General features: G+C 40.1%; 3 protein-coding genes across 16 annotated transcripts in view; 2 read left to right on the top strand and 1 right to left on the bottom strand.

Moving 5' to 3' along the window:
* The window catches only part of slc12a5a (solute carrier family 12 member 5a), a 139,170-nt gene extending 129,142 nt beyond the window's left edge, over nucleotides 1-10,028 (top strand). For 2 of the 4 annotated variants that reach the window (XM_044024132.1, XM_044024135.1), the window contains 4 exons: nucleotides 693-925; nucleotides 1,123-1,137; nucleotides 1,599-1,732; nucleotides 3,695-10,028. In XM_044024132.1, the coding sequence (XP_043880067.1) occupies nucleotides 693-925; nucleotides 1,123-1,137; nucleotides 1,599-1,732; nucleotides 3,695-3,786 (474 nt within the window). In that variant the 3' untranslated portion in view covers nucleotides 3,787-10,028. The remainder of the gene's footprint in view (nucleotides 1-692; nucleotides 926-1,122; nucleotides 1,138-1,598; nucleotides 1,733-3,694) is intronic. The other 2 variants (XM_044024134.1, XM_044024133.1) reach the window with 2 other exon arrangements.
* On the bottom strand, nucleotides 10,001-18,991 carry ncoa5 (nuclear receptor coactivator 5). 11 transcript variants are annotated; one of them, XM_044024136.1, is made up of 12 exons: nucleotides 18,894-18,991; nucleotides 18,054-18,108; nucleotides 16,495-16,797; nucleotides 16,206-16,313; nucleotides 15,336-15,399; nucleotides 13,453-13,737; nucleotides 13,259-13,380; nucleotides 12,913-13,045; nucleotides 12,513-12,730; nucleotides 12,211-12,415; nucleotides 11,920-12,011; nucleotides 10,001-11,015 (listed from the first exon to the last, which is right to left on the bottom strand). In XM_044024136.1, exons 3-12 carry the CDS (start codon nucleotides 16,661-16,663, stop codon nucleotides 10,453-10,455), a joined length of 1,959 nt encoding a protein of 652 aa, XP_043880071.1. In that variant the 5' UTR covers nucleotides 16,664-16,797; nucleotides 18,054-18,108; nucleotides 18,894-18,991; the 3' UTR covers nucleotides 10,001-10,452. The 11 variants fall into 11 exon arrangements, with proteins under 11 accessions (XP_043880071.1, XP_043880074.1, XP_043880076.1 ...); XM_044024139.1 differs by having other exon boundaries at nucleotides 12,513-12,715; XM_044024141.1 differs by having other exon boundaries at nucleotides 12,513-12,712.
* An 887-nt stretch (nucleotides 18,992-19,878) lies between these two features.
* Nucleotides 19,879-23,571, top strand: LOC122767763 (proline-rich protein 13-like). The gene is made up of 4 exons (XM_044023229.1): nucleotides 19,879-19,964; nucleotides 20,865-20,923; nucleotides 21,014-21,525; nucleotides 21,994-23,571. Exons 2-4 carry the CDS (start codon nucleotides 20,908-20,910, stop codon nucleotides 22,027-22,029), a joined length of 564 nt encoding a protein of 187 aa, XP_043879164.1. The 5' UTR covers nucleotides 19,879-19,964; nucleotides 20,865-20,907; the 3' UTR covers nucleotides 22,030-23,571.
* The last annotated feature ends 506 nt before the right edge of the window (nucleotides 23,572-24,077 follow it).

Genomic DNA, 24,077 nt, shown 5'->3' with positions numbered 1-24,077 from the left:
GAGGTGTCTTAGGTAAGAGAGAGCGGTGAACTTCTCGACCAGATTGATTCACACAATCCTGGAGAGCGAGAGGAGTTGTTGAAGCTCAGTGAAGGACAGAAGTGAAGATCAGTATTCAGTAATATGGGTTCACACCAATGATGGAGAAGTATAGAGAAGACCAGAAGGAGTTGCATCATGTCTTCAGCTGCCAAGAGAGGAACTGTGGTACTTTATGAGGAAGAGAAGTATGTGAGGGTGGTGCGGGACGTGTTTGTTCAGTTTTAAACTACATACATATTTAAATGATGTCTGCCTGAAGACTTTTACACAGCTGTGTATAATGACAAAATACTACCACTCTCTGATTTAAATATAGATTGATAGCATCATGTCTGCCCAGTGAAAAGATGTTATTAAACAAACTTTAGTATTGAAGAGGAGGAAGCTTGGCTGTAGCCTAAGGGGAAAAAAAATGTGTTTTTTATTTTAAAGCTACCAGTAGTTGCAGTTTTATAGTTTTAAGGAGTAGCAGAAGTAAAAACATCAAAAGTGTCTTAAATTGCAATTATTTTCCCTCTTTCTCTCTCTCTCTCTCTCTCTCTCTTTCAAACACTGCATTCCTACATTACCACCTTAACTGTGACTCTTTCAACCTTTCATGTGGCGTACACGTGAATCCACACCCGTCGTGTTTTCCTCTCGTCTCATAGTCAAAGTCGGCCTCTCCCCCTGTGTCCTCCTCTGCTCAGGTCCAGCTCATCCATGACAACACCACGCCCGCCAGCCCCGCCACCCCAGCCACCCCGCTGACCCCCACAGAGGCGGCTAAGAGCCCCGGGGAGCAGGTCCAGATGACTTGGACTGAGAAGTGCGACGGCGAGCCTGAAAAACCACCCGGCGCAGCCACACCAGAGGGCATCAAAGACATCTTCAACATGAAGCCGTGAGTGATGCTCAGTGCACGTTTACCCGCTGTGAAGGTGAACTAGCCTTCAGCTCCTGACATAAAGAGTCTGGTGTGTCTTGTCCTCTGTAAAGACGTCAGCCTGAGCGCTGCCAAAGGTTTTAGGATTGTTTAGATTGTTAGAAGTTGGATTGTGTAGCTTATTCGTGTGTGTTTCTCTTCTTGCCACGCTGCAGTGAGTGGGAGAACCTGTAAGTATCGAAGTTCCTTCGAACCTCATTTGGTCCATTCACACATCTCATACTGGCCAAAGACCACACGAGTACATGAGGATGACAAACCTTGTGTGTGAATGAGCATCTGTCACCTCATCAACAGCCTGGCGTCCCATCCATCCATCCATTTTCTACATGAGGGTCACGGGGGGAGCTGGTGCCAACCTCAGCTGACACAGGGCGATAGGCGGGGTCACACCCTGGATAGTTCGCCAGTCCATCACAGAGACACAAACAACCATTCACTCTCACACCAACAGTCACACACACACACACATGGGGGAGAACATGCAAACGCCATGCAGAAAGGCCCTTGTTCCGACCGGGGTCTCCTGCTGCATCCCATGCTTTAAATTATAACCTGTATAAGCCCCGCCCCCTTGATCGCTGTGTGAATCAGCTCCACCTCCTTTTTCCTGTGCTCTGTCCTCACTCAGGAACCAGTCCAACGTGCGGCGCATGCACACAGCACTTAGGCTGAATGAAGTCATCATCAAGAAGTCCTCCGAGGCCAAGCTCGTGCTCCTCAACATGCCCGGGCCGCCGAAGAACCGGACAGGTGACGAGAACTGTATCCTTCAAACAAAAACAAAAAAAAAACAAGGTGGTTTACAGAGAGGAGTATTTTCATTCATTTTAAAAAAAAAACTAAAGATCCATTGATTCAGATTAACCGACTAATGTAGTGCTATACAAATATAAACTTAAAAGTTTATAAGATATGCAAATATTATTGTCCTCCTCAGAGACTCAAGGTGAGAGTGAATGGTTGTTTGTCTCTGATTCTCTACTTAACACAGTTCTTACGATCGTCATCTTTTACGCAGTGAATGGTAATTAAACTAAAAATAAAAATTGCTCTGTGATTTGTTACCAGAAAAATACGGGAAAGAGGGATTATGATTTTTAATCAGACAGACAGACAGCAGACTTTTTAAATAACATTAGACGGTAATTATTATTTTATCTTTTTCTAATGATTATTTTGGCAGAATTTAATTACTTATGGCTCGTGTGTGCGTCACAGGGCTAAACAGTTTTCTCAGGTTGAAACGAGGCTACCATTTAATTGTTCTATTTTAATGTCATTCATTCATGGTGCAAACTATTCATACTTTTAAGTTCCAAACTATGACAGAGAATGTGTGTCACTGCTGTGTCAGATATAATTCCACATCATAAATCAAACGCTGAAATATTTGGAACCATTAAAAGTTTATTATTAGTTTACGTGTCACTTAAAAGTGACGAACCAAGCGATTCTCGGTGCTGAGACTCTGCAGTTTCTCTTTACTGAGCTTTGAGCGTCGTTCAAGTGTTGGGGGGGCGGTGGGGGGGGTTTATGGTCTGGAACTTGATTATTTTGTCGAGTCTCTCCGCTCTCATCAACCTTGTTTCCAGCAGAAACTGTCGGTTTCAGCAAAAAAAAAAACGAACACATTACACACCTACTGCCCAGCATCGATAAGCAGACAGACACAGTTAGCAATTAAGTGGGGGAACACAGGCGAGCGGCGAGAGTCAGACATTCCCTCAGGAGTTTGTTTGGCGATCAAAACAACTAGAAATGAGCAGGAGTTACATTTGTCAGATGGTGAAAACACGAACACGGCTGAATGTTTATGTCTGTCTGTGTCAGATAAGCTGCTGTTCGCTTCTTTATCAAGTGATATGTTTGTCAGCAGCAGCGGAAAAACTCTGTAACTTTCAAAAAAATGTTTTTAAAGCTTCTGCAAATGTTGTTTATTGGAAATACTAATGTTTAGTTTATAAATATGGAAATCATTTAGTAATAAACATATCAAACCTATAATAGACGTACTTCCACTTCCAGAGAGATGAAAAAAAAGACAGAACAGTTTCTAATTAAAAAGAATCAGGAGGCAGATTAATGCACAAATGATCAGTTACGTTAATAATCCTGCCACAGAAATCAGCCATGAGCACTTTTGACCACATGGAGGCAGCAGAGAGAACACGTGTCCACAGTATATACTCATCAAACAGCCCTGGATGAATAATCCTTTCATGGACTGACTTTTAGAGTTTCCGCCTGTTGCAGCCTAAAGACTTTGAAAATATTTGAACTGAACAAAACAGCAGTGAGAAAAAAAACTCAGGATTATAACGAGTACATTCTGGATCTGCTCTTTATTATAGGATTTATAGTGTAGTGATGATGAAATGCAACCCACTGGCCACAGATTATGTGAACCTGATAAAGTGAGGTCTTGTGCTGCTGTACGCTCCAGTATTTTACACTTTGTTCTCTTTGTGACCGCTGGCATGAACAAGGCATTTCTCTACAGACGGTTGTGCGTGAAAATCCCAGTAGCAGACCTGTCTGGCACCAGCATTCCATGTTCAAAGTGACGTGATAGGAATGATCATTATAATAATAATAATAATAATAATAACAATAATAATAATAATAAAAGCCTCCAAGCTGGATCTGGATCCTGCAGCCTACAAAGATGGGGACGCAGAGAATTCCATTTGCTTTCTCTAGTTTCTTTAACACCTTCTCTCTCAGACATGGAGTTCCTCGAGGTCCTCACTGAAGGTCTCAACCGGGTTCTCCTGGTCCGCGGAGGCGGCCGCGAGGTCATTACCATCTACTCCTGAAAGAGCAGCTCCTCCCCCGCTGCCTTCCCTCCACCCTTCCCTCAGTCCTGTTCCTCTGTTCCTGTGCTCCTCCTCCTCCTCCTCCTCCTCCCTCATCAACGCTGCATCATCGCCATCATGACGCCCCCTTCCCTGATAATTTCTGTGTGATAATCCTCATCATAGCTCAGCTCAGCTTCAGCACCGGTGAGCAGAATCACATGCTCTTGCAACTAAAACCCTTCATTTTACTCTCATATGCTACTGTGTTTAGATGCGGTCTAGATTTGTTCTTAGAGACACCCCCACCCCCCACCCCTCCTTTGGTAATCTGTAATCTACTGTAGTAACTAGCACTCAGTGAGGAGGAGGAGGAGGAAGAGGTGTTGTGAGTTGATGGCTGACGTGTGAGTGCACCTGCATGTGTGTCCGTCTTTGTTTTAATCTCTGAAGACGATTCTTCCTTTCTTTATTTTTCAAAAACAAACGTGTGGCAGAGAGGCTGCTGACGAAGGAGAGCTGAGAGCCGAAGTGAGCTCCATGTAGGTTTGATTTGCTCAGTCTTTGCCTGGGGATTATCCTTTAAAGGCAAAAAGACTCGGCTACCTACAGCCAGGACCAGCTACTGTAGAAGAAAAAAGAAGAATATAGTTTTCAGCGTTTCAGTACGAACTGTAAAATCCACACTGGTCATCACAGACTGTAAAGGCCCGTGGATCATGGAGCCTGTGGTATGATCTTTAACTTGCTCACTCCTTAGCATGAAATCCTTATAACCGTGTGTGTGTTCTTAACTCCACTTGTTTTGTCTTTCTACTCACCCTCCGATTATCTCACCCTCTTAGTGGCTCTTCATCTATAATGGCCACTGTTAGTGCCAAAAAAAACAAAAACAACAGAAGAAAAAGAGGCTAGCTTTAGTCTGTAGAGATTAACACGTAATTAAACTGTGAATAATGCATTTCCTAGCAGAAGGATGGTGTGACAGTGGAGAGGAGCGAGCGTGTACAACATCTCCCACCCTCGCCCCCCAAAAAAACCACACACACACCCACCCGAGGAGATCACCATTGCCAGCACCCTTTTGAACCTCGTGTGGATCACTGTAAATAATGTATGAGCTCTGGCGCGTTGTTCAGTACGAGTGTCGGGTTTTTTTTGTGACATACGTAACACCACTTTGATTTATCTATTTATTTATTTATCTATTTATTTATTTGTACATTGGCTTTATTTATTGGTTGGCCGTCGGCTCCTGTCGCCTCGGCAACCGTCACCACACCAAGCACTGCGCCTGCACTGTCTGCCCACTGTGCGAACAACGTGAAACTTTGACGACGTCATCGGGACCACTGCTAAGTGTTATTTCTTTCACGGAGAGGGCAGATATGTCCTTTACGTTTATAGATGTAGACGAAGTTTCACACGTCGATGATCATATATATCGTTTGTTTGTTTTTGTTCGGTTGTCGCTCAAAGACACCGCTCAATCACTGTTTTTTTTTGCCAAATTTCCAAATGTGTTCAATGTGCCATATCAAAGTATTTTTTAAAGAGACATAGTGAACAAAACAAAAATTCTATGGGTGGACGGAGGCGTCAAAGTGAAACTAGCCCAGTGATAACACAGTGGTTGGAATAGTCGTATAGATGATGAAAGAATAGATGTTCAGACCTTTAGTGAAAGCATCAAACTGTTGTTTTCGTCAGGTCTCAGTGCAGCGAGGACAGTGTCTCCTGTAGCTAGGAAACTCACTTTGTCCACAGGACTGAACTCTATGCAGTAGACTCTCCAGTGAGACTTTTTTAATCTAATCCAGATTGGCTGAGGTTTGAGCCACACACACACACACACACACACACACACACACGCACACACACACACATATACATCACAGACTTGAATGACTTGTGAACAAAAATCATGCTTAGGTTCAAAAAGAAGAACAAAATGGGAGGGGAAAGTAAAGTGCATCTAGGAAGGAACGTGCAATAGTGGAAATCCGGACTCATGTGATCATGTTATTTATTTTTTTAACACATAATATTTTGTATATGTAGATTTCGTACGTCTTATAAACTCCAGAACCATCTCACTCTGACCAAGGACGGCTGTCACTTTACGTTAAACGAGTTCCTTTCTTCAAAGAAACTGTCGTTGGTCATTTGCACTTGTAGTAGAAATATAAATATTACACAGAATCTTATATATATACAGTATATATATAAATATATAGTATATATATATATATATATATAAAACATGGTAACGCAAAAGAAACTAGTTTCTAGGACTATTTAAAAAAAACAAACGTATTAAATAAATGTTTTCAGTGTTGCTTGAATGTCGGACCGTATGTTGTGAATGCTGCTAGTATCAATAGATTTATTTGTACTGTAAATAGAGACGACTAAAGCAACAGTGAGAAGGGTAAAGACATACATATCAGCGGCGGTGGTTGACATGCTTGTACCTGTAAACATTTGGCTTGCTCTCTCTCTCTCTCTGGACAGGGTTTCTGTGTTATTTGAAAAACTATACTGAAAAACCGTGATGCAATACTAAAGCCCGAGAGCAAACTCCTCACACACCCCCCACACACACCCTAATCCCTTTTACAAAACAAATACTCTATATCTTTAACCCCAGATTATCCCCAGGTGGCCAGATTATCAATTCACCTGAAGAAAATGCCAAAAGATTTTTTTCAATAAGAACATTTCTGCTTAAATTTGCTGTTTGGGAAACCTGTGACACCTGTGACACTTACGAAGCAGCCACTCCTCGTTTTCTAACAATCGGTGCCAAGTCATGAGGATTCTTTTCTTTGTGAAGCTCACACAGAGGTTGTGTCGTGCTTTTTTAGGTTTTTGGAGAACACGGCTGTTTTGGGATCATCTCCACAACATTGCCTGCATCAACTGAGCCTTTAAAATTTATTCAAAAGAGGAAAAAAAAAAAAGTTTATTGGAGATGATTATTGGAGATGAATTTATTTATTGGATTATAAATGTTTTATAATTGCTGTTTGCATGGTACTATGTGGCAGTATTTGTTTCCGTGGTTTCTATAGTGACGACTTTAATGTTCAAGGTGGGGGGGGAGAGGGAGGTCAAACGTTCTCGTTGACCTTGGCGACGAAGTCTTTTGCAAAAAAAAAAAACAATGAGTAAAAATATGAGTTCACTATATTGTTCCTTGTTCTATTTCAATCTTGCTCAAGTAGTCTTATGTCATTGTAATAGGGGATTTTGAGTTTGCGAGTGAATGGGCCACAGGACCGGTCATTTCACCTTTTGTAAATATCAGTCACCTGAGTCAGAGACACTGTAACCCGCGCTCCTGTTGTCTTTCGTTGTACACTGTTCTATCACTGTGGACAAAGTCTTAGAGTTTTGTAAGATGACGTGCAATATTGTTCTCACTCTTATCTTCTCTGTTATCGTTTCATTTTTGCCACAGCTTTATTTTAATGCTCAGAAACAAGTGGAGGTGTCAGCAGTCAAAGCACTTATTTCACCTGAATGTTTGTCATCAGGGTTCAGTTTAACTGACCCTGAAGTGTTTGAAAGTGTTCATTCCAAACGTGGCTGAGACAGCAAAGCACTTTAACCATGAGGGGGCGCTCTGTGGCAGCATAAGTGTGCAGGCTGAGGGGGGGGAAGCTGAGCAGGAGTCAGTCTGCTCTGTACTGGCTCTCCCACAGTGACCTCTGGTGGCACACGAGTGTGTTACAGCCAGCTGTAGCGTTGGAACAGCTTAGACTAAATCCCATCATGTGCTGCAGTTTTGATCAGCAGACACACGTACCTGCTGGACTTTTTCTTTTTTCTTTCCATCCTTGAGCCGTTTTCTTCACCTCTCCGCATGCATCACATTCTTTTTTTTTCTCTCTCTTGCCAAACTTCTTTAAAAAGAATAATAGTAACTGTTCAATTTATAGTGCTTGTCACTCAAATCTGTGAGGTGAGCCTTCCCAGAATCCCCACATCCCCACCCACCCTGTCTGCCCCTGGTTGCCCTGGCCTCCCCATCCCAGCCACTCAGTCCACCCCAGCTCTGTATTTTAAATGTGACTGCAGTATAATTATTTAAGAAGAAAAAAAAAAAAGAAAGAAAACGATCAAAGAATATAAAACTCGCGCTTCCAAACCTGGCACTGGCTCTGCTTGCTCATCACAACACAGCCGACTCGGGGGAAACCAGCACGTCCCCTCTCCCCCAAACTGATCCATGATTTTAGATCAGATCCTTCGCCTGCACAACTGTAGCATGAGACGAACTCGCCGGTGATCATTACTCAGTCTCCATCCTTACATGGATATCAAGGGCTCTGAAACACATCTGTTACCGGAACGAGGAGGCTTTCCTTTATGACACCAACAGAGGGGAAAAAACTTGCAAAAAGATTCAAGAGAAAAAAAAAAATATATATATAATCCCAGATTTTACTGCTGAGAGGTCACACAGTCTGAAGCTCGGGTTAAGATTGTATCCTTCAGTATGTTCACAGAAGACAGATGTGCCTGATGTTGGCTGTAAAACAGCTGCACTTCCATTTCACACAGTCAAGCTCTCTGGGAATCAGATAAGAAAAAACTCGAGTGGCTGTGAGTGGAGTTCAAGCAGAGCCACGTTCCAGTAATGTTGTGTAACTCAGTGCATGCATGCAATTACCCTGAACAAGGTGTATTGAAATTATATTGGGTGTTTGTGGTATAAAAGTTTTTTTTTTTTCCCTTTCTTTTATTAGTTAGAAACGTTCCTTTCAAGTGGTTTTTGTTTTGTTTTTCTTCTTCTCCTTCCTTAGGACAGGCCAATCATTGTCTCGAAAGATGATTATTATAGTACAAGATTCTATTTTTATGGTAGATTTGTTGAGGTGTCAAATATTATATCTTCACATGAACTGATTACCAAAGTATATTTCAGTTGACGGCATAAATGACAGTGTGACAATTGTGTGCTCCAGTGAATTAGACAGACCAGTGAGTATTTTTGTTTACCTTGTGCATTCATCAGTTGATAAGAGTTTTAAAAAAATAAATCAATAATAATTGGAAGTGCCAAAAAATATTACATGTGACGAGTGATTTCCTGCATGGAAAAGGTGGCACGAATCTTAAAAATCTGCCCCCATTTCACTCACCAGCTGTGAGTCATTCACTTTTAATGTCACATCCAGACAGACCTTTTTAAGAAAAAAATTTAAGGAAAATTTAAGGAAACACCCTTCTAATTTTGTTAATACAAAGATTGACAAACCTCAAAGTGTCCAGAGGAAGCAAAATCCATCAATCAGCATCTTTAAATAACACAGATTTGCAATTTTTTTTCTTTTGATTTGTTCAATCCTAAAATACTAGGTGAATTTAAAGTCTTACACAGCAGCCATTTATAAAAATGTACGCTTAAGATTTGTGTGGTTTGACTAATTGATCCTTTTGCACAGCAGTTAATTTAAGAAAAACAAAAACAGGCGTCACTGATGTCAACGATGGCTCTGTTCGGTTCCTGCGAGTCGGTGAAGTGCTACAGTGAGCCAGTGTGCACCCTGAAATAGTGGAATCCTAATGGAACTCAGCCATCGTTAACTTAATCTTTCACACCTGTGATCTGTCACTAAATGGCTGCAGTGTTGGAGAGTTGTTGTTTCCTTTGACACCATTTGACCTTTTGAGGATCCAGTGTTCCTTTAATAACCAGTTGGGAGGACATTTTGTCATATTTAATTCACTGGAGTTGTGGGAAACATTTTATATGGATGCTTTAAAAAAAATGCAGCGATGTAGATTTATACACGGGATACAACTGTATCCAAACATCAAATTGATCCCCCCCCACACCCCCAATCTGAACCGACCATTTTACTCTTGATACTGTACCTAGTCTTATGGTTACACTGTAGTGCGTGTTCTTTTCAGTTCTGTGGGAGTGTGTATGTGTGTACATGTGCACTTGTAACTGCTGGGGGCAGGGGTGGCTGTGGGCGAGGGAGGGAAGGGGCTACGTGTAAATAAATCAAGTACAGTTAGTGTGGAAGTGTTTATTTTTGTGTCAGTGTAAGTTAAATATTCTAAAATAAAATAAACAAATGTATTATTCTCTATTGTGTTTCATGGTACATTGAAAAGAGGAAAAAAAAAAAAGTAGTTTTATCTTACATTTCAAATGCTTATATCTCTATGGCTTCTGGCGATACCCGTTCCATTTTATAGATTTGTCAGCACAAAATGCAATAAACCAATACCATTTTATTACAGCAACTGTGTTGAGTTTTTAATCACAATTGTTTTGACAATGAAACGTGTTACAAATTAAAACTGTGCAAAAACCTATAAAACACGACAGATCATGGTTGGAAAAAAAACTGAGGTGTTCTATAAGGGTCTAAATTATACAACACATGCAACATATCTTCATGTAACAAGATTCAGTTATCTATTAGCTAGTAATTGAAAATACAGATCGAGAAGTAGTCTGAACAAGTTAAACCCACTGAGAACACTGCCCAGAGTAAAAAGATAAAAAAAAAAAAGAAAACAAAAAAAAATTAAAAGCGTTTACAAAAACATTCCTACAGTCTACCTATACACAGCTGGTAAATTCACTCCAGAGATTTGATGTGGCGTTTACTTGTGTAAGAGAAACTCTCATTAGGACACATAATTAATTCCCCACACCCTTCAGTAGTGTCGAGGATACATGGACATACTCGGGGCCTGGCCCATGTTGGGTCCCGGTCTGGGGGGTGGCTGCTGAGGAGCCCCAGGTCCCACCAGGTGATTAAGAGATGGTCCACTCTGTATAAGCGTGTCAAGAGCTTTCTGGACACTCGGGTTGTCAAAATTGATACCTGAAGTAGAGTTGGAAGGCCTTTGACCACCGGGTGCGACTGGCATGCGTCCCGACGGGGCGCCATAACCCTGGGGTGCAGCTAGAGGCGGGGCGGACATGGCTGGACGAGAGGGGTTGTGGGAAGTGGGCGGGCCGAGGGAACCGTAGGATGACGGGTGTGGGGAGACGGAGGAGATGCCGCCGACACTCGACCCCGCCCCGGTGCCACTGTTGAACAGACTGAGGATTTTTGCCTGCAGTTCCTGCTGATGGCTGGGATTCGCCGAGCTGCCGCTCGCAGCGGTCAGGCCGAGGTGGCTGGACTGTGAGGCTGAGTGAGCAGAGTGGGAGGACGGAGGAAGTCCTACAGCCGGGGACTGGGCTTCCACAGGAGTTGTGACATGGACTGGAGCTGAAGAAACAAATTCAGGTCAGAATAAACTTAGTGGAAAGTTCCTTTTTATACCACTTTCTCTCCAATTCAGCATATACACATTTGTAATGTGTGTTGACACCAAATACCACAACCCTCTTATGACAATCAGGCCACATGGATTATATGCTGTAGAATTGTCAAAAAGAAGTTCATTGAGTGACCCTTTTTCCCCAAGACGACGTTCATTTTCCATAACTGGCACTTATTCAACCTTTTAGGAATTGTGGTACTGAGAGGCTGACATCACAAATGTGTGACGCACTGGTGAATCTTGTCTGTGACTGTAATGACAAGTATATGGGTAAAGCTCCATTTCTCTGCATTCCTGGAACCCATCCATCTTCTACTGGTTTGAGGGTCCCAGAATTTTCTAGATATCACAATTGATCTAGGAGTTACGTTAATGTTGGCGACAACGGGATGGTAACAGAGGGGTTAATTTTGTTTTATGCCCAAGGTCATTCTATACAGAGAATAGTAGGTTAGGGTTAGGGTTAGATAAATAAATTATATCTCCGACAGTAAATGGTCTGTATTAATATAGCGCTTTTATGTCTTGATGACCATGCTAAGATCTTTGGACTGCAGGTTTTGACATCCATGCATACTGTACACACTGCCTCTGTGTCCACCAGCAGCAGTTTGTGGACACATCAGCATGTGATGATTAAAGGAGCCTAGGATCCAAGCTCAAACCTTCTGTTTGGAAGATGACCCACTCTAACTACTGGGCCGACCCTCAACAGACTGAGGATGGACTGAAGAGCTTATAACGTTTACTCTTTCTGGGTACAAACAGAAAGATTATAATTATTTTTATGAAGCGTCTTTTTAAAAGTTGACCTACAGCTCAAAACATTCTCGAGTAAAGAGGTCTTACCTGAAAGAGGATCCGCAGCACTTCGCACCAGACGGGTTCTTTTGTCCTTCAGGTAGGCAATGAGACCTTCCAGTTCTTCCGGAGTCAAAAATCTGCATGAAAATCACAAAACATCATTAAATGTGGACGCTTATAAAATAATCAATGACTAACCAGTTAGTCTGGTTTGCCAGTTTTACATTCAGGGAAATTTAATCAAATTATCACAGAAATAACTTCTTCACAGCTACAATTTCTAAGTGCAAATTCAGAATGTCGACACAGTGCTGTGGATCAAGTCTAAACCGATACCTGTTTTCAGTCAGCAGAGTGATGGCAGTGAGAACAGAAACGGGGTGGCTCTCTCTGTCAGGCTCCCTGAGCAACACATCGTCTGCCATCTTGGCTGCTTTTCTGGCAATCTCCTCTCGTTCTTTTTCACGGTTTTCTACTTTGTATGTGTCATAGTTGTGGGCGACGAGCATCATGGCGTCCTGCATAGGCATGTTTCGATGTTCTGTGGAAATAAAGACATCAACAAAATTGTAAAGCGACCAAAGACACGACTTTGGAACACCAACCGACGGGTCTGTAGCGCAGTCGCGTCACATTACCTTGCGGTGTGCCGAACAAGATGTTGACAGTGCAGGAGCGATGCACCTGGTGCTGCTGGGTAATGATGATAGCAAAGGGAGTGCGGGCTCGGCCTACATCCTCCAGAGCCTGAGTGAGGGACACTTCAGTGTTGAGGAAGATCAAGTCCACCACCATGCCCAAGTCACGGACCTTCCGCCCGACCGTCTCGGCATACTCCCTACAGTTGTGTTCAAAGCAGAGGTACAAACACACAAACACACAAACGCACACACACGCGCACACGCACACGCACGCGCACACACACACACAGAGGAGCCATATGAAATGAAAACGTGTCATGTGCTGGTTGAAATTTCATATACAGAGGCATCTGGTCACGGATCAGTTTTCTTCGTAAAGACGAGAGAGTGGACATACTTTTGTGCCTTGTTGACGACTATCACAGAGCAGTCAACGGGACGATCGGTGTCATAGCGCCGCTGCAGCTCTTCATAATACTGACGATACAGTTCATTACGCCGCCGCTCTTCAGGTCGGACACGGTCGTCTGCTGTTAAGACAAGGACATAAAGGAAAGAGTAACCTTTGACGTCTCTGAAGTCTGAACTGACACGAAAACAATGCAACAGTGTAGTAATTCACAGTTTAACAAGACTTACATTTTCTGAATTGAATAAGCATGCCAGGATGTACATTTCTTTTTTCGTTATTTTGTCACTTTCTGTACATTTCCATACACAAGAATATACAAAATGATTCATACCCTCAGGCTCACGTCGTCCGTTCCATGGATCTCTGAATTGATCCCTGTAGGGTTCATCCTTCCTCCGGTAAAAGTCTTCTGCACCACTGCTGCTGCGTAAGTATCTGTCATAATCATCTCTCCTGAGTAAGATTATTTCAACGTCAGAAAAATAAGTCTTCACTAAGAAGAAGGCTGAGTGCAGTTCTAGTCACCTGTACGCAGGATCTCGTGGGTCTCGTGAATCTCTTGGGTCTCGTGAATCTCGTGGGTCTCGGGGATCTCTTGTGTCTCGTGGGTCTCCTCTGACGTCCTTGTCTCTGCTCTCTGAGCTACGGTAGCGGTAATCATTGTCACGGGAGTGACCGCCTGGCCTTGGCTCTCGACCAGAGTCCCTCCCATCGCGGCTGTCCCGTGGCTCCCGTCCATCTCGTCCATAAGCAGGTGAGCGGGATCGAGGCCGAGGATCCTTGCTGTCTCCATAACTGCCGTATGGGGCCCTGAGAGAAATTATATTAGTGAGTGAAAGAACAAAGTTGAGGGCTGTCTGAGATGAACAAACGGGCAACAGAATTTTCTCTCCTCAATTGCAGAGGACAGGCATAGTCCAGTATAAAAACGGTATATTTTTACTACTTTTCATGCTACTGCTTGTATAAATGACATTACTGTAATAACAATTCTCGTCCGTCTTTAATGTCTTCAGATCTACTCTGACAGAACACAATGCAAGTGTCATACATCTGCTCCTGGTCTCTCTTCTGTCTCTAGCCCCCCTCCCTCTTTGATTTTCATTTCACCCCCCAACAGCCAAGGCAGATGCTTTCAGATAATGCATGTTGTGACTTGGCACTATATTAATGTTACTTGGAAGACTACAGCTGGTACTGCACATTTGATTTATCCGTTCACAAAACCAAAGCAGCGCAAAAGAAAGTGGCTACCATTTTGCATACAGAACTGGCACAAATGACTCCAGGTGATTCCGAATGGCATCTTTTCAACATTTTGAAAATCTCCAGTGATCGGTGACAGCAACAATACCGACTTTGATCATCCGAGTTTCACCGACGGAAAACCCAGCTCGCAAAAATACACAAGTACCATTGTCGTTTGGCCTTTGCGGACAAGGCTGTTTATTTATAGAGGCTGCATTTTAAGTTAATTTTCATGTTGTTCTTCCGGGACATATCCATTCCAGGTCGTTTTTCCTCCCGAGGGGAAAATAACTAAATATTATACTCAGCGTGAGAAGTACTCTGAAATGCAGAGGATATTCGACTGGTCCAGCATATGAAACCGTACGCAATGAAGAATTTTGCAGAAATGAAAAAGAATAATTGCGACTTTCTTGACACGGGCTCCTGAAAATGGAAAGCATTGCGGAGTATTCACGTGGAAGGTGGCTCTTTGTTTTCGAAAACCCTTTTTGACATCACAAGTGGGTGTTTTGGTTTTTTAATTGCTTTCAAAGATCGTCAAGAAAAAAGAATTTCATTTTAAAACTCTAATGTTTATTTCCCACTTAATGGTGTGGCATGAAACACTTTAAACCCTAAACTGTTAGGGAATAAACAGTTTTTTTTATAAAGGAATGCAAACAAAAATGCACAAGATATACTTCCAGTGAATTATTTTATCACTAGGTCTAAATACAATTTCAAAGGCTAAATAGTTAATGACGTTTCTGTTGTCAGTCATGATTTGTTAAACAAATACATAGCACAGTAGGACTACAATTATACTTTCTTTAGCCAGAAAGTTGCATATTGTAGGTGTAGGATGAGAAGCCATACGCAAAATCCCCCCCAAAAAAATTGTATAAAAAAAAAAAAAACATGGCAAGAATCTCTGAGACAAAGACACTTTGAATTAAATTCATATGTCTCGTTTCTTTATTTGAACACATCTTTAAAGTTTATTTTGGAGATGTATATTGTCCGTCCCACAAACCAATCTATTATGATAAATTCCAACATGCGGGCTTCACCACTGGTGGAAATGACATTGAGGAAAAGTTAAAATTTTGTTTCTCTTTTATTTTACCGACACCTCAGAGGCAATGGTAGTTCTTCACACCCATTTCGCGTTACTTTACCTTCGTGGGGGGCTCGGCTGGGATTGAGGTTTAACTTGCCGTCGTTCCACTGCCATATTTACATCTGAAAATAAATCAATCCAAACGATGAACATAACAGAGACATGTATATCAGCAGCTTATGAGTTCACGCAGTATGAAGAGGTCGCAAAACACGTCCATGATCCAAATGAAACCGAGGTCCAATATCCAAAATCCAAACTGGACGATGTCAAAATGCAGCAAATCAAATGGTCAAATCAGTTGAATTGAGTTTAAGATGAAGAATTGAAAACTGCTTCCCATACAAATTTGATTTTGAACTTTCAAGAAAAAGTTTCTAACGAGGTTTCAGAGATTCAGGCTTTGCCAGAAATTAATGGTACACATATTTATTAGCTTTGTTAATTTAACATATCTACAATACAGTTTTACTTTGGAAAAAAAACAACAAAAACAAGTCCACTCTTGTAGTTATTTAATGTAGCCCACCGACTCTTAGGTCACTTAACTGTGAGGTTATTTGCAAGCAGGAAATGGCTCCACTTTCAACAGCATTTCAACTTTTACTGAATGCAGAATCACTTTTTTCTTAAACAAAAAAAAAAGCCAGGGTTTTAATTTTCCCACACACTAAAAAGGACAACTCTCGATTTAATACAACTTTAGTGTTAATCCTTAAAGTAACATTTGCTGCTTTTATTGCTGGCCATTTAAAATCCTTCAATCCGCATAAATGTTACATTCAGGATTAACACACAAATTATTCTGACCAAACAAAGGTGTTTCTCAAAATGTGATCTTTCATTAGCCCGTGTTTTGCTCGCTGTACACCATTAAACGAATATGCCCTTTCGCAACACAATCACTCCTATTGTGGTTGAGGCTTACCTATTTTATAACCTTTATATATTCGACCCTTTTGGGCAGCCTTTGCAGCTTCGGCTTCCTCAACACGCTCAAATTGTACAAATCCAAACCCACGAAACATGGATACGCCTGGAAGAGGAAGATTTTAAATGGTACAAACTTAGGATCCGTTTGGGGAAAGGTTTGAATACTTACCCATTTAGAAAATTATCCAGAAGAAAATGATTATGAAGTTCACATGCTTATATTTTTGACATTCAGGAGACAGCCTGAAGCATTCAAATTTGTTTATGTTGTAATGCTTACTGACCGACAATTTTCCCGTATGGATTGAACATCTCTTCCAAATCCTTCTTTTCCATGTCAGAGGTTGGCAAATTCCCAACAAAAATTCTTCTCTCCAAATCTCGAGGATCATTACTGCTGCAGGAACGTGTAAAGTCCCTTGGTGATGGGCTGCGGCTTCTTCGGCGAGACATGACTTGATCCTGATGTTTTCTTTCTTTGTATGTGTCAAAAGCTTGGAAACAGTTTGTTTTGTTCGGTAACAAGTGTGTTAAAATTGTCGTCCACAGTCCTGAAACGTGTCAGTGAGGTAAGAGAGATCAAATTCCTTGGAAGGATAAAAAGATTTAGTGGAGCAGTAGTTGCAGATGGAAAAATCACATCAAAATGAAACAATGTAAATTCAAATGCGGTGGCAAATTTTTTGCTCAGAGCAAAACACGCAAGCAGCGGTTCTCGAGACGCAAATTGTTTGTTGTTTATAAATACTTAATTTAATATGTATCTTTGTCCCACACTCATTTCACAAGTGTTTCCATAATGCAGAGATGTAAAGTCCTTAGACAACCAGCCCACAATTTCACTTCACTCATGGTTTGTCAAGCCTTTGTTACTTGACATGCTGTATCTGCATGGACTGGTGTATTTGTTGGTCTGCATGAAGCGCGCTTGTTCCAATGGGTCAGTTGCTCTGGAATTTTCTCCTCAGCTAGCCATGAAAATCAGGCCTGTTGGTCTCTGCAGGTGATGAAATCATGTTCCAAATGATGACGGATTAGGATCCATTTGGGCTTAATTAATCTCAATTAACATCTCCCAGATTTGTCATAGGGATAATGATTTACGACACACTTTTAGAAACTATTCTATGATGGAGCCATGTTTGAGTCACCAGTTTGTTGCCTCAGTGTAAAAACACAGGGCCAGTTAAAACGTTAGGAATATGATTGTTAATTTGAAGACAAAAACATTTCACAGGACGCAATATGAAGACGCCAACATAACACGCAAAACAAAATCGCAAATGTGTTGATGCCCTGAAAGAGAGACACCGTTTCAGTTGGGCACAGTGTGTTTTAAATAAATGCTTGGCAATAAATATTTATAACCGCGGAGTTAGATGTTCAAAATAATCATTGAAGTTGCACCATCCATTCCAACTTTGTTTCTGTGGAAAATAAAGCCCCTCACCTTGGTTTATTTTATATGAAGAAAATGTGCCCCACTGGGGCCATTATTGAACTAAACTACTAGCGACTTTTTTCTATAAATGGAAAATGGCTTTTGTTTAAATCGTCCTCTTCTCTTGAAATGGTAAATGCGTCTCCAGGAAAATCGCTTTGATGAAATGAAATCATGGGCTTGCGATCGCTTTAAATTCCTTTTGTTCAAACCTTCGCAATAGTTTTCGCGTAAAGCAATATTTTTATATGGAGGAAATGAAGTACATTTTTAGACAACTGAAGGATTTCAGTCCCAACACGCATACATTACAGACTGACAGTAGAAGGCAGTATTCTGTAATATAATAGTTAATGAAGTAATTCATAAATATGCTTTTTAGGGAGAAACCCCCTTACATACCTCAAGTTGAAACTGGATACACTGGATTCTGCTTCAGCCTAAAAATCCCAAGTGCCTGAAAATAAATTACAAATTGAGAAATCATTGAATTACTTTTAACTTTTCCACAGTATCACTCAAAAAGTTAACGGATGTTAAAGCCATTAGTTAGACATTAGTAACCTTTTTCCGAGTAAGTGAAACCAAACTATTGTTTTTGTTTTTGCTATTACACCATCTTCCGCCATTATTGCTGATTATGTTTTCATACCTTTTGAAATAATGCAACTTTTCTCACATAGGAAATGAATGAAGCGGCAGATTAAAGGCAACAGCCAACATTTCTCTAATAGTAAACGAATGTAGAGCAGATTAAAGGCAAAGGCATTAGATGTTTAATGCAGAAAATAATCAGATGCAACGGTTAATGTAGTACTTCATTTCCACAACAATTAAAATTTATATCAAATTAGTTTTTTCTGTTATTCACCCACTGCTCGGCCCGCAGTTCCGCTGGTCACAGATAATATTTAAATGGAAGAAATCCACGCCAAAGAAGAGTAAAGACTTCCAAACACGTGTAACCACAATTAATTTACAAGAACATTTTAACTCACTGTTCAAAATGAACTCTTGTTTATTTTTATCCGCCTTTTTTCTTTATTTTTTTGAATAATACGATTACAGTGAACACGCACCTATGTCGCTAGCGACTTTAGCTATTAGCTGCTTAGCCTTAGCCACTCGCCATCTTAAATTCATACAGCCAAATACACATTCAGCTAAATTAACGTATACATATTCGTGTCGCAGACACGTTATATTGTATTACTAATATTTTTTATTATTATTTCTACTCACTTTAGGCGTATATTTTTACACCGGTTTTCAGTCGATAAATGCCGTAGACTCGCGGGGAATGTATGGCGATGTCCTCTCGAAAGCGTCTTCTTCTTCGTTTCCTGCTACAGCAACAACTTCCCGTTGCCGACACCACAACACTTATCATTTATAGACATCGCCCCCTATTGGATACATATAAAATAACGTAACTATTTAAACAGGTCGGTAGAGTAGAATCTGCTCTCATGTCAGTAAGGTAAAGGTACTATTACTATTTTATTAAGCAATACTTGGTTATTAACCACAATAACTAAAACTCATCTATCTCAAAAGATTAACAGTTGTATATATTTTTTTTTTACTATTTTACTGTCAGCCAATTGTACATTAAGATAATTACTGATGGGAAGTGAAATGTGATTTAGTCAAAAAAAACACCTCAGTATCACTCACTGGACTTTTAAAGTGGTTTGTTTATCCGTTAAGTGTGTTTGTCGGTTTTATTAAGAAGCATTAATTAACTGTATAAGTATTTTGATAATCGATTCAAGTTTTTTCCATGCTTAAAATCAGCTCTCTTTTTCAGCTTAAACATCTTCTGGTTTATTTGTTGCATATAACAAATGCATTGTTTAAAACTGTATAACTTTGGTTTGTGGACAAACCAGACGTTTGAGAATATTTTTCCACATATCCTGAAATTTTATGGACGAAACAACGCAACACAAACACAACTAACAATCATTTTTCATCATTGATTAATCTGTCAATTATATTCTAGATTCTTTTTAGAATATAATGATGAAAAATGATTGTTAGTTGTGTTTGTGTTAACCCATGAGGTCATGGAAATGTGTGACAGTGGAGTTGTTGATGACTCGTCATGTGTTGACAATAGTTGAAGTCAGGTGTGTTGACTACAGGAAACAATGAAGGTGCCATTTCGTACGTAAGAATGGGCGTGGCTTCCCTTCTCACTGCAGATAAATTGATACAATGCGGAAACACGGACTTATTACGGAGTTATACAGTTACTGTTTGTTACTGTTTGTTACTGAGCGAGGAAACTTGACCAAACCCGAGTTTAAGGTAAGACTGAAACTACGAATTTAATTTAATAACGTGTTTTATTGTTTGTAAGTCTGTCTGTAAGTGTTACTATACAGATGGTTGTTGACTTAAGTTTAAACGCAATGTTTTACGATTTGTCTGGGAATTACTTTAGCAACTTTTAGCCTAAATATGATTCTAAACTTAGTTGCTTGACTTATGCATTGATAGAGTTGCTCTATCGATTGAATGAAGAGATTATTAATCGATCATTTTTTTGATGCGAGGCGTAATCAATATTAGCCGACAGAAATATGTCAATGGTAATTGAGCGTGTTGACTTATCATTCATAGCGATTTATAGATAAGGGGTGGCAACATTTTTCAGGGCCACACTAACATCAATGAAGCTACAAATTAAACATAGTAAAGAAATATGAACATTAAACCCATGTTTATATGCAATTTTTACATTTTAAAAAGAAAAATGCTGTACAACTACACATTGTGTCGCATGTTACATGTGTTACACTAGTGAAATGCTATGAATATGGAGGTGCAAAACTGAAATGTTTGGTTTGCAGTAACTTTGTATAGCACTCCACACATCCTGAGTATTTTCTCTACTTATTTGTCACCAAATCAGACCTTGAAAGGACTGATATTATATTTGAATATTTAGATTTCTGCTCGTGGTTAGAAACATGGCATTGCTGCTGCTGCCCATGTCTGGCATAGATGTATAACAACTAGTTGTAGTATAATACAATATCATAATACAAACACAGAAGTTACATTCTCAGACAAGCAGCATAGAACTGCAAAGTGACTTGATTTAGTCTGAATCAAAACCCACATGCTAAATTATATGATAGACAGTTAATATCAATCCTCAATAAAATTAGCATTTTTGCATTTAATGTATTAATGTTTTCCCAGGTTTCCTGAATTATTTGACATATCAGGCCTAAAAATCACAACCATGTGGCCAAATCAAGGTAGGATATCTTACATAATCAGCACATTCCAATATGATGTTTTTGTAAAACACATTTCAAGGTGTGTATGTGTGCTTTTATGTGTATCAGGACCTCCCCCTTCACTGGGCCCATCAAACCCGGCCTACCCTCCTGGGTACAACCCTGCATATCCTACTTATCCTGCATATCCTGGACCTTCCCCAGCATTTTATCCTCAACCTTCGAATCCAGCGTACCCACCTGGCCACTACCCAGCAGCGATGAGCCCAGCTCTAGTTCCACATGCACCTCCAGCTGTGACGCCTTATCGAGCTCCACAACCTCATCCTTATCCTATGGCTCCAGGTGGATATCCAGTTGTCCCCCCTGCAGGTGTTCACCCATGTGGATACCCACACTCACGTCACCCTGGTCCGTATCAGCACTATCCAAAGTATGGTCACCACAAAGTTCACCACAAAGGTTACTATCATGGAGGGATGAAGCCCATGTCTGGAGCGTTAACTGGAGGATTGACAGCAATGGTAATGGGAGTGGCTTCACACAAGGCTAACAAAAAGATGAGGAAGAAGATGAAGAAAGCACATAAGTGGAACAAGCATGGGCTCCACTACTGCAAGGTGAGATTGTGTTTAAAGCTTTAAAAATAACCTTTTATGATCATTATTATCATGAAGATAAGTACAGTCAGCTGTGATGCTCTTCTATGACCATACTTTGATGCTTGACGTTATATAGTACAATATATTGTAGTGTGTAATGGAGTAATGTCAGTATAATATGTTAGATGTTAGATCTATAGACCCAAAACAAACACAGTTTGTTACTGTTACAAGTTACTGTTACTGTCACCTTCAACGCCCCTTCTCTCTCTCTAAAATAAGTGAATGGCAGGTTACTTAGGTAATAACACATCTTACCTGAGCAAATACCACATTATAAATGTAATGGATCTGCTTCATATCACTGAATACACTGCCACTCATGCAAATGACCAGTTCGCCTATTGTCAGAAATTTTATTGCATATTTTACATTTGTTAAATGCATCTGGAGTGAAACATGTGATTTTTCTCTTTTTCTCCACAGTCCTCCAGCAGCAGCAGCAGCAGCGACTCAGACTGAGCCCAAACACGTGCAACGAAATTCGGAAATGTCTTATTCTACTATTTTGTGGTGTTTACATCAAACAGTCTGTCTGAAGTCATTGTCTCTCAGAAGTAAAACGCACATCAATAGTCACGTGTGTCTAGAGGATGTATCAAGAGGACAAGGTGATCGTGTTTCTTCTCCTTTTGAATTGTCATAGCTGAAAAACTAGTGTAACCAGTGGATTTATTACTGTTACTTTTTTTACACTTTACACTTTACTCTCACCAAGGCTTTTATTGAATTACAATTCAATTTTATTTGTATAGTGCCAAGTTTCACTGTTTTTGTCTAGTTAATCAGAGATTATGCAAAATAAAAGCTTCAGTTCTGAAAACTGATCTGGTCAAAAAAAAGGTTGTGGAAATACTGTATCTCAAAGTGTTTGAAGGTCAATAACAGTCAACAGTGGATCTTAACTGGGCTGTGGGCGCCCTCTGCTGTTAGAGGAGAAGATTACACGGCATGTTTCCCCATTTTCTAATTGTCATAGGGTTTTTTCGATTTATAGCTAAAAGTCCACAATATACAAGCATAATATTATTATGACATGGGGCAGAATATGCTTTATAAGGGAAGGATTAACTACATTTTCCACTGCAAGGGAGGTGATTTCAGAGGGAATAAAGGATTTTTGGTCTGATGGCAGTAAGTGATGGACGAGGTGAGATGGGTCCTCTGTGAGAGTGCTGATAAAGTTCTGAGAGTGGTGAACAAATCATTTTGCTGGTCTGATCAACTACGCGGGAGAATTTGGTTTTGAACTCTGTAACTAAACCAGAGCTAAAACATGTGTCTGCTGACATTGAAAGTCCTCAGTTTCCACAGCAGGTGGAGGCGCTTTATTGTGCGTTTGTATGGTGAACAGAGTCAAAATGCAATACAAGCGATGGTAAAAATTTCTCTCTGCTCCCATAGCACATAGGTCTTTGTGCTATTTAGCTCTGGAGAGTTTTGATTACATCTGAATATTTTAAAAATGTTATTTGATTTCCATAATTCCAGTATAATTTTGACGGTCATAAGCTCAGGGTAAATTAAAATCTTAAATTTGATTTATTTTTGGCCCGGTTGCCACTGTTAACGTACGTATCCTTTAACAGTGGGCATGGCTTTTGTGGCATCTTCTCCATCCTCTCCCTGCACTGACTTCAGTACGGAAGACAGTATTCATAAAGCACGATTCTCTAAATCCTTCCCTAACATTAACAGTTTCACAGTTGAATTCAACTTGTACATAGATACTTTATCCTTTATATCAAACAAAAAAAGCACATTACTGTATTTCGATGAGTTACTCTCCGTAGCCCCTATTTAAGACATTATGGCTTTTCTTTTTGTATGTTTATTTGTTTATTTTATGTTTTTTATTTGGTGTATATGTGATTTGTATTACTTGTTTCATGTATTACTGACATGCACTTTGTATTAATCTGTATATACTAATTTCTGTATATCCTTATGGCTAAATATCTGTATGTTCCTATTCTTGAATAAAAAAGAAAATGAAGAAAAACACAGGCGAAGTTCAAGTCGTAGTTGTCCTAACTTCACTCCGCTGGAGCTCGATGGTACATTGTGAGGTAAGGAATTGCACTTGCCTTACTAAACTATGACAATGACAATGCCTTACCTCACCTGTAAAATTTTGGATGACAAACTAAACTATAACATTTTTGTCAAATTTTGGACGACATACTAAACTATGAAATTTTTGTCAAATTTTGGACAACATACTATACTCTGACTTTTTTGTCTAATTTTGAACCACATACTTTAATAAGACTTTTTGTCAAATTTTGGACAACATACTATACTATGACTTTTTTCTCAAATTTTGGACGACATACTATACTAAGACTTTTTGTCAAATTTTGGACAACAATCTATACTATGACTTTTGGTAAAATTTGAGACGACATACTAAAGTGTGGCATTTTGGTGACTTTTTGGACGACATACTAAACTATAACATTTTTGTCAAATTTGGGACAACAAACGAAACCAGCCCTGGAATTAAACCC

Source organism: Solea senegalensis, linkage group LG4 (assembly GCF_019176455.1).
Source record: "Solea senegalensis isolate Sse05_10M linkage group LG4, IFAPA_SoseM_1, whole genome shotgun sequence".
NCBI lineage: Eukaryota > Metazoa > Chordata > Actinopteri > Pleuronectiformes > Soleidae > Solea > Solea senegalensis.
This window is presented reverse-complemented; position numbering and strand designations above follow the sequence as displayed.

What these genes read in the sequence shown, in the direction of transcription:
- ncoa5 (XM_044024136.1), bottom strand. Translation starts at nt 16,663, where the DNA reads ATGTCTCGCCGAAGAAGCCGCAGCCCATCACCAAGGGACTTTACACGT. An exon ending in ATATAAAGGTTATAAAATAG is followed by an intron (nt 15,400 to 16,205) that starts GTAAGCCTCAAC and finishes ATTTATTTTCAG; the next exon opens with ATGTAAATATGGCAGTGGAA. An exon ending in TGCTGCGGATCCTCTTTCAG is followed by an intron (nt 11,016 to 11,919) that starts GTAAGACCTCTT and finishes TTGTTTCTTCAG; the next exon opens with CTCCAGTCCATGTCACAACT.
- LOC122767763 (XM_044023229.1), top strand. An exon ending in ATGGGCTCCACTACTGCAAG is followed by an intron (nt 21,526 to 21,993) that starts GTGAGATTGTGT and finishes TTTTCTCCACAG; the next exon opens with TCCTCCAGCAGCAGCAGCAG.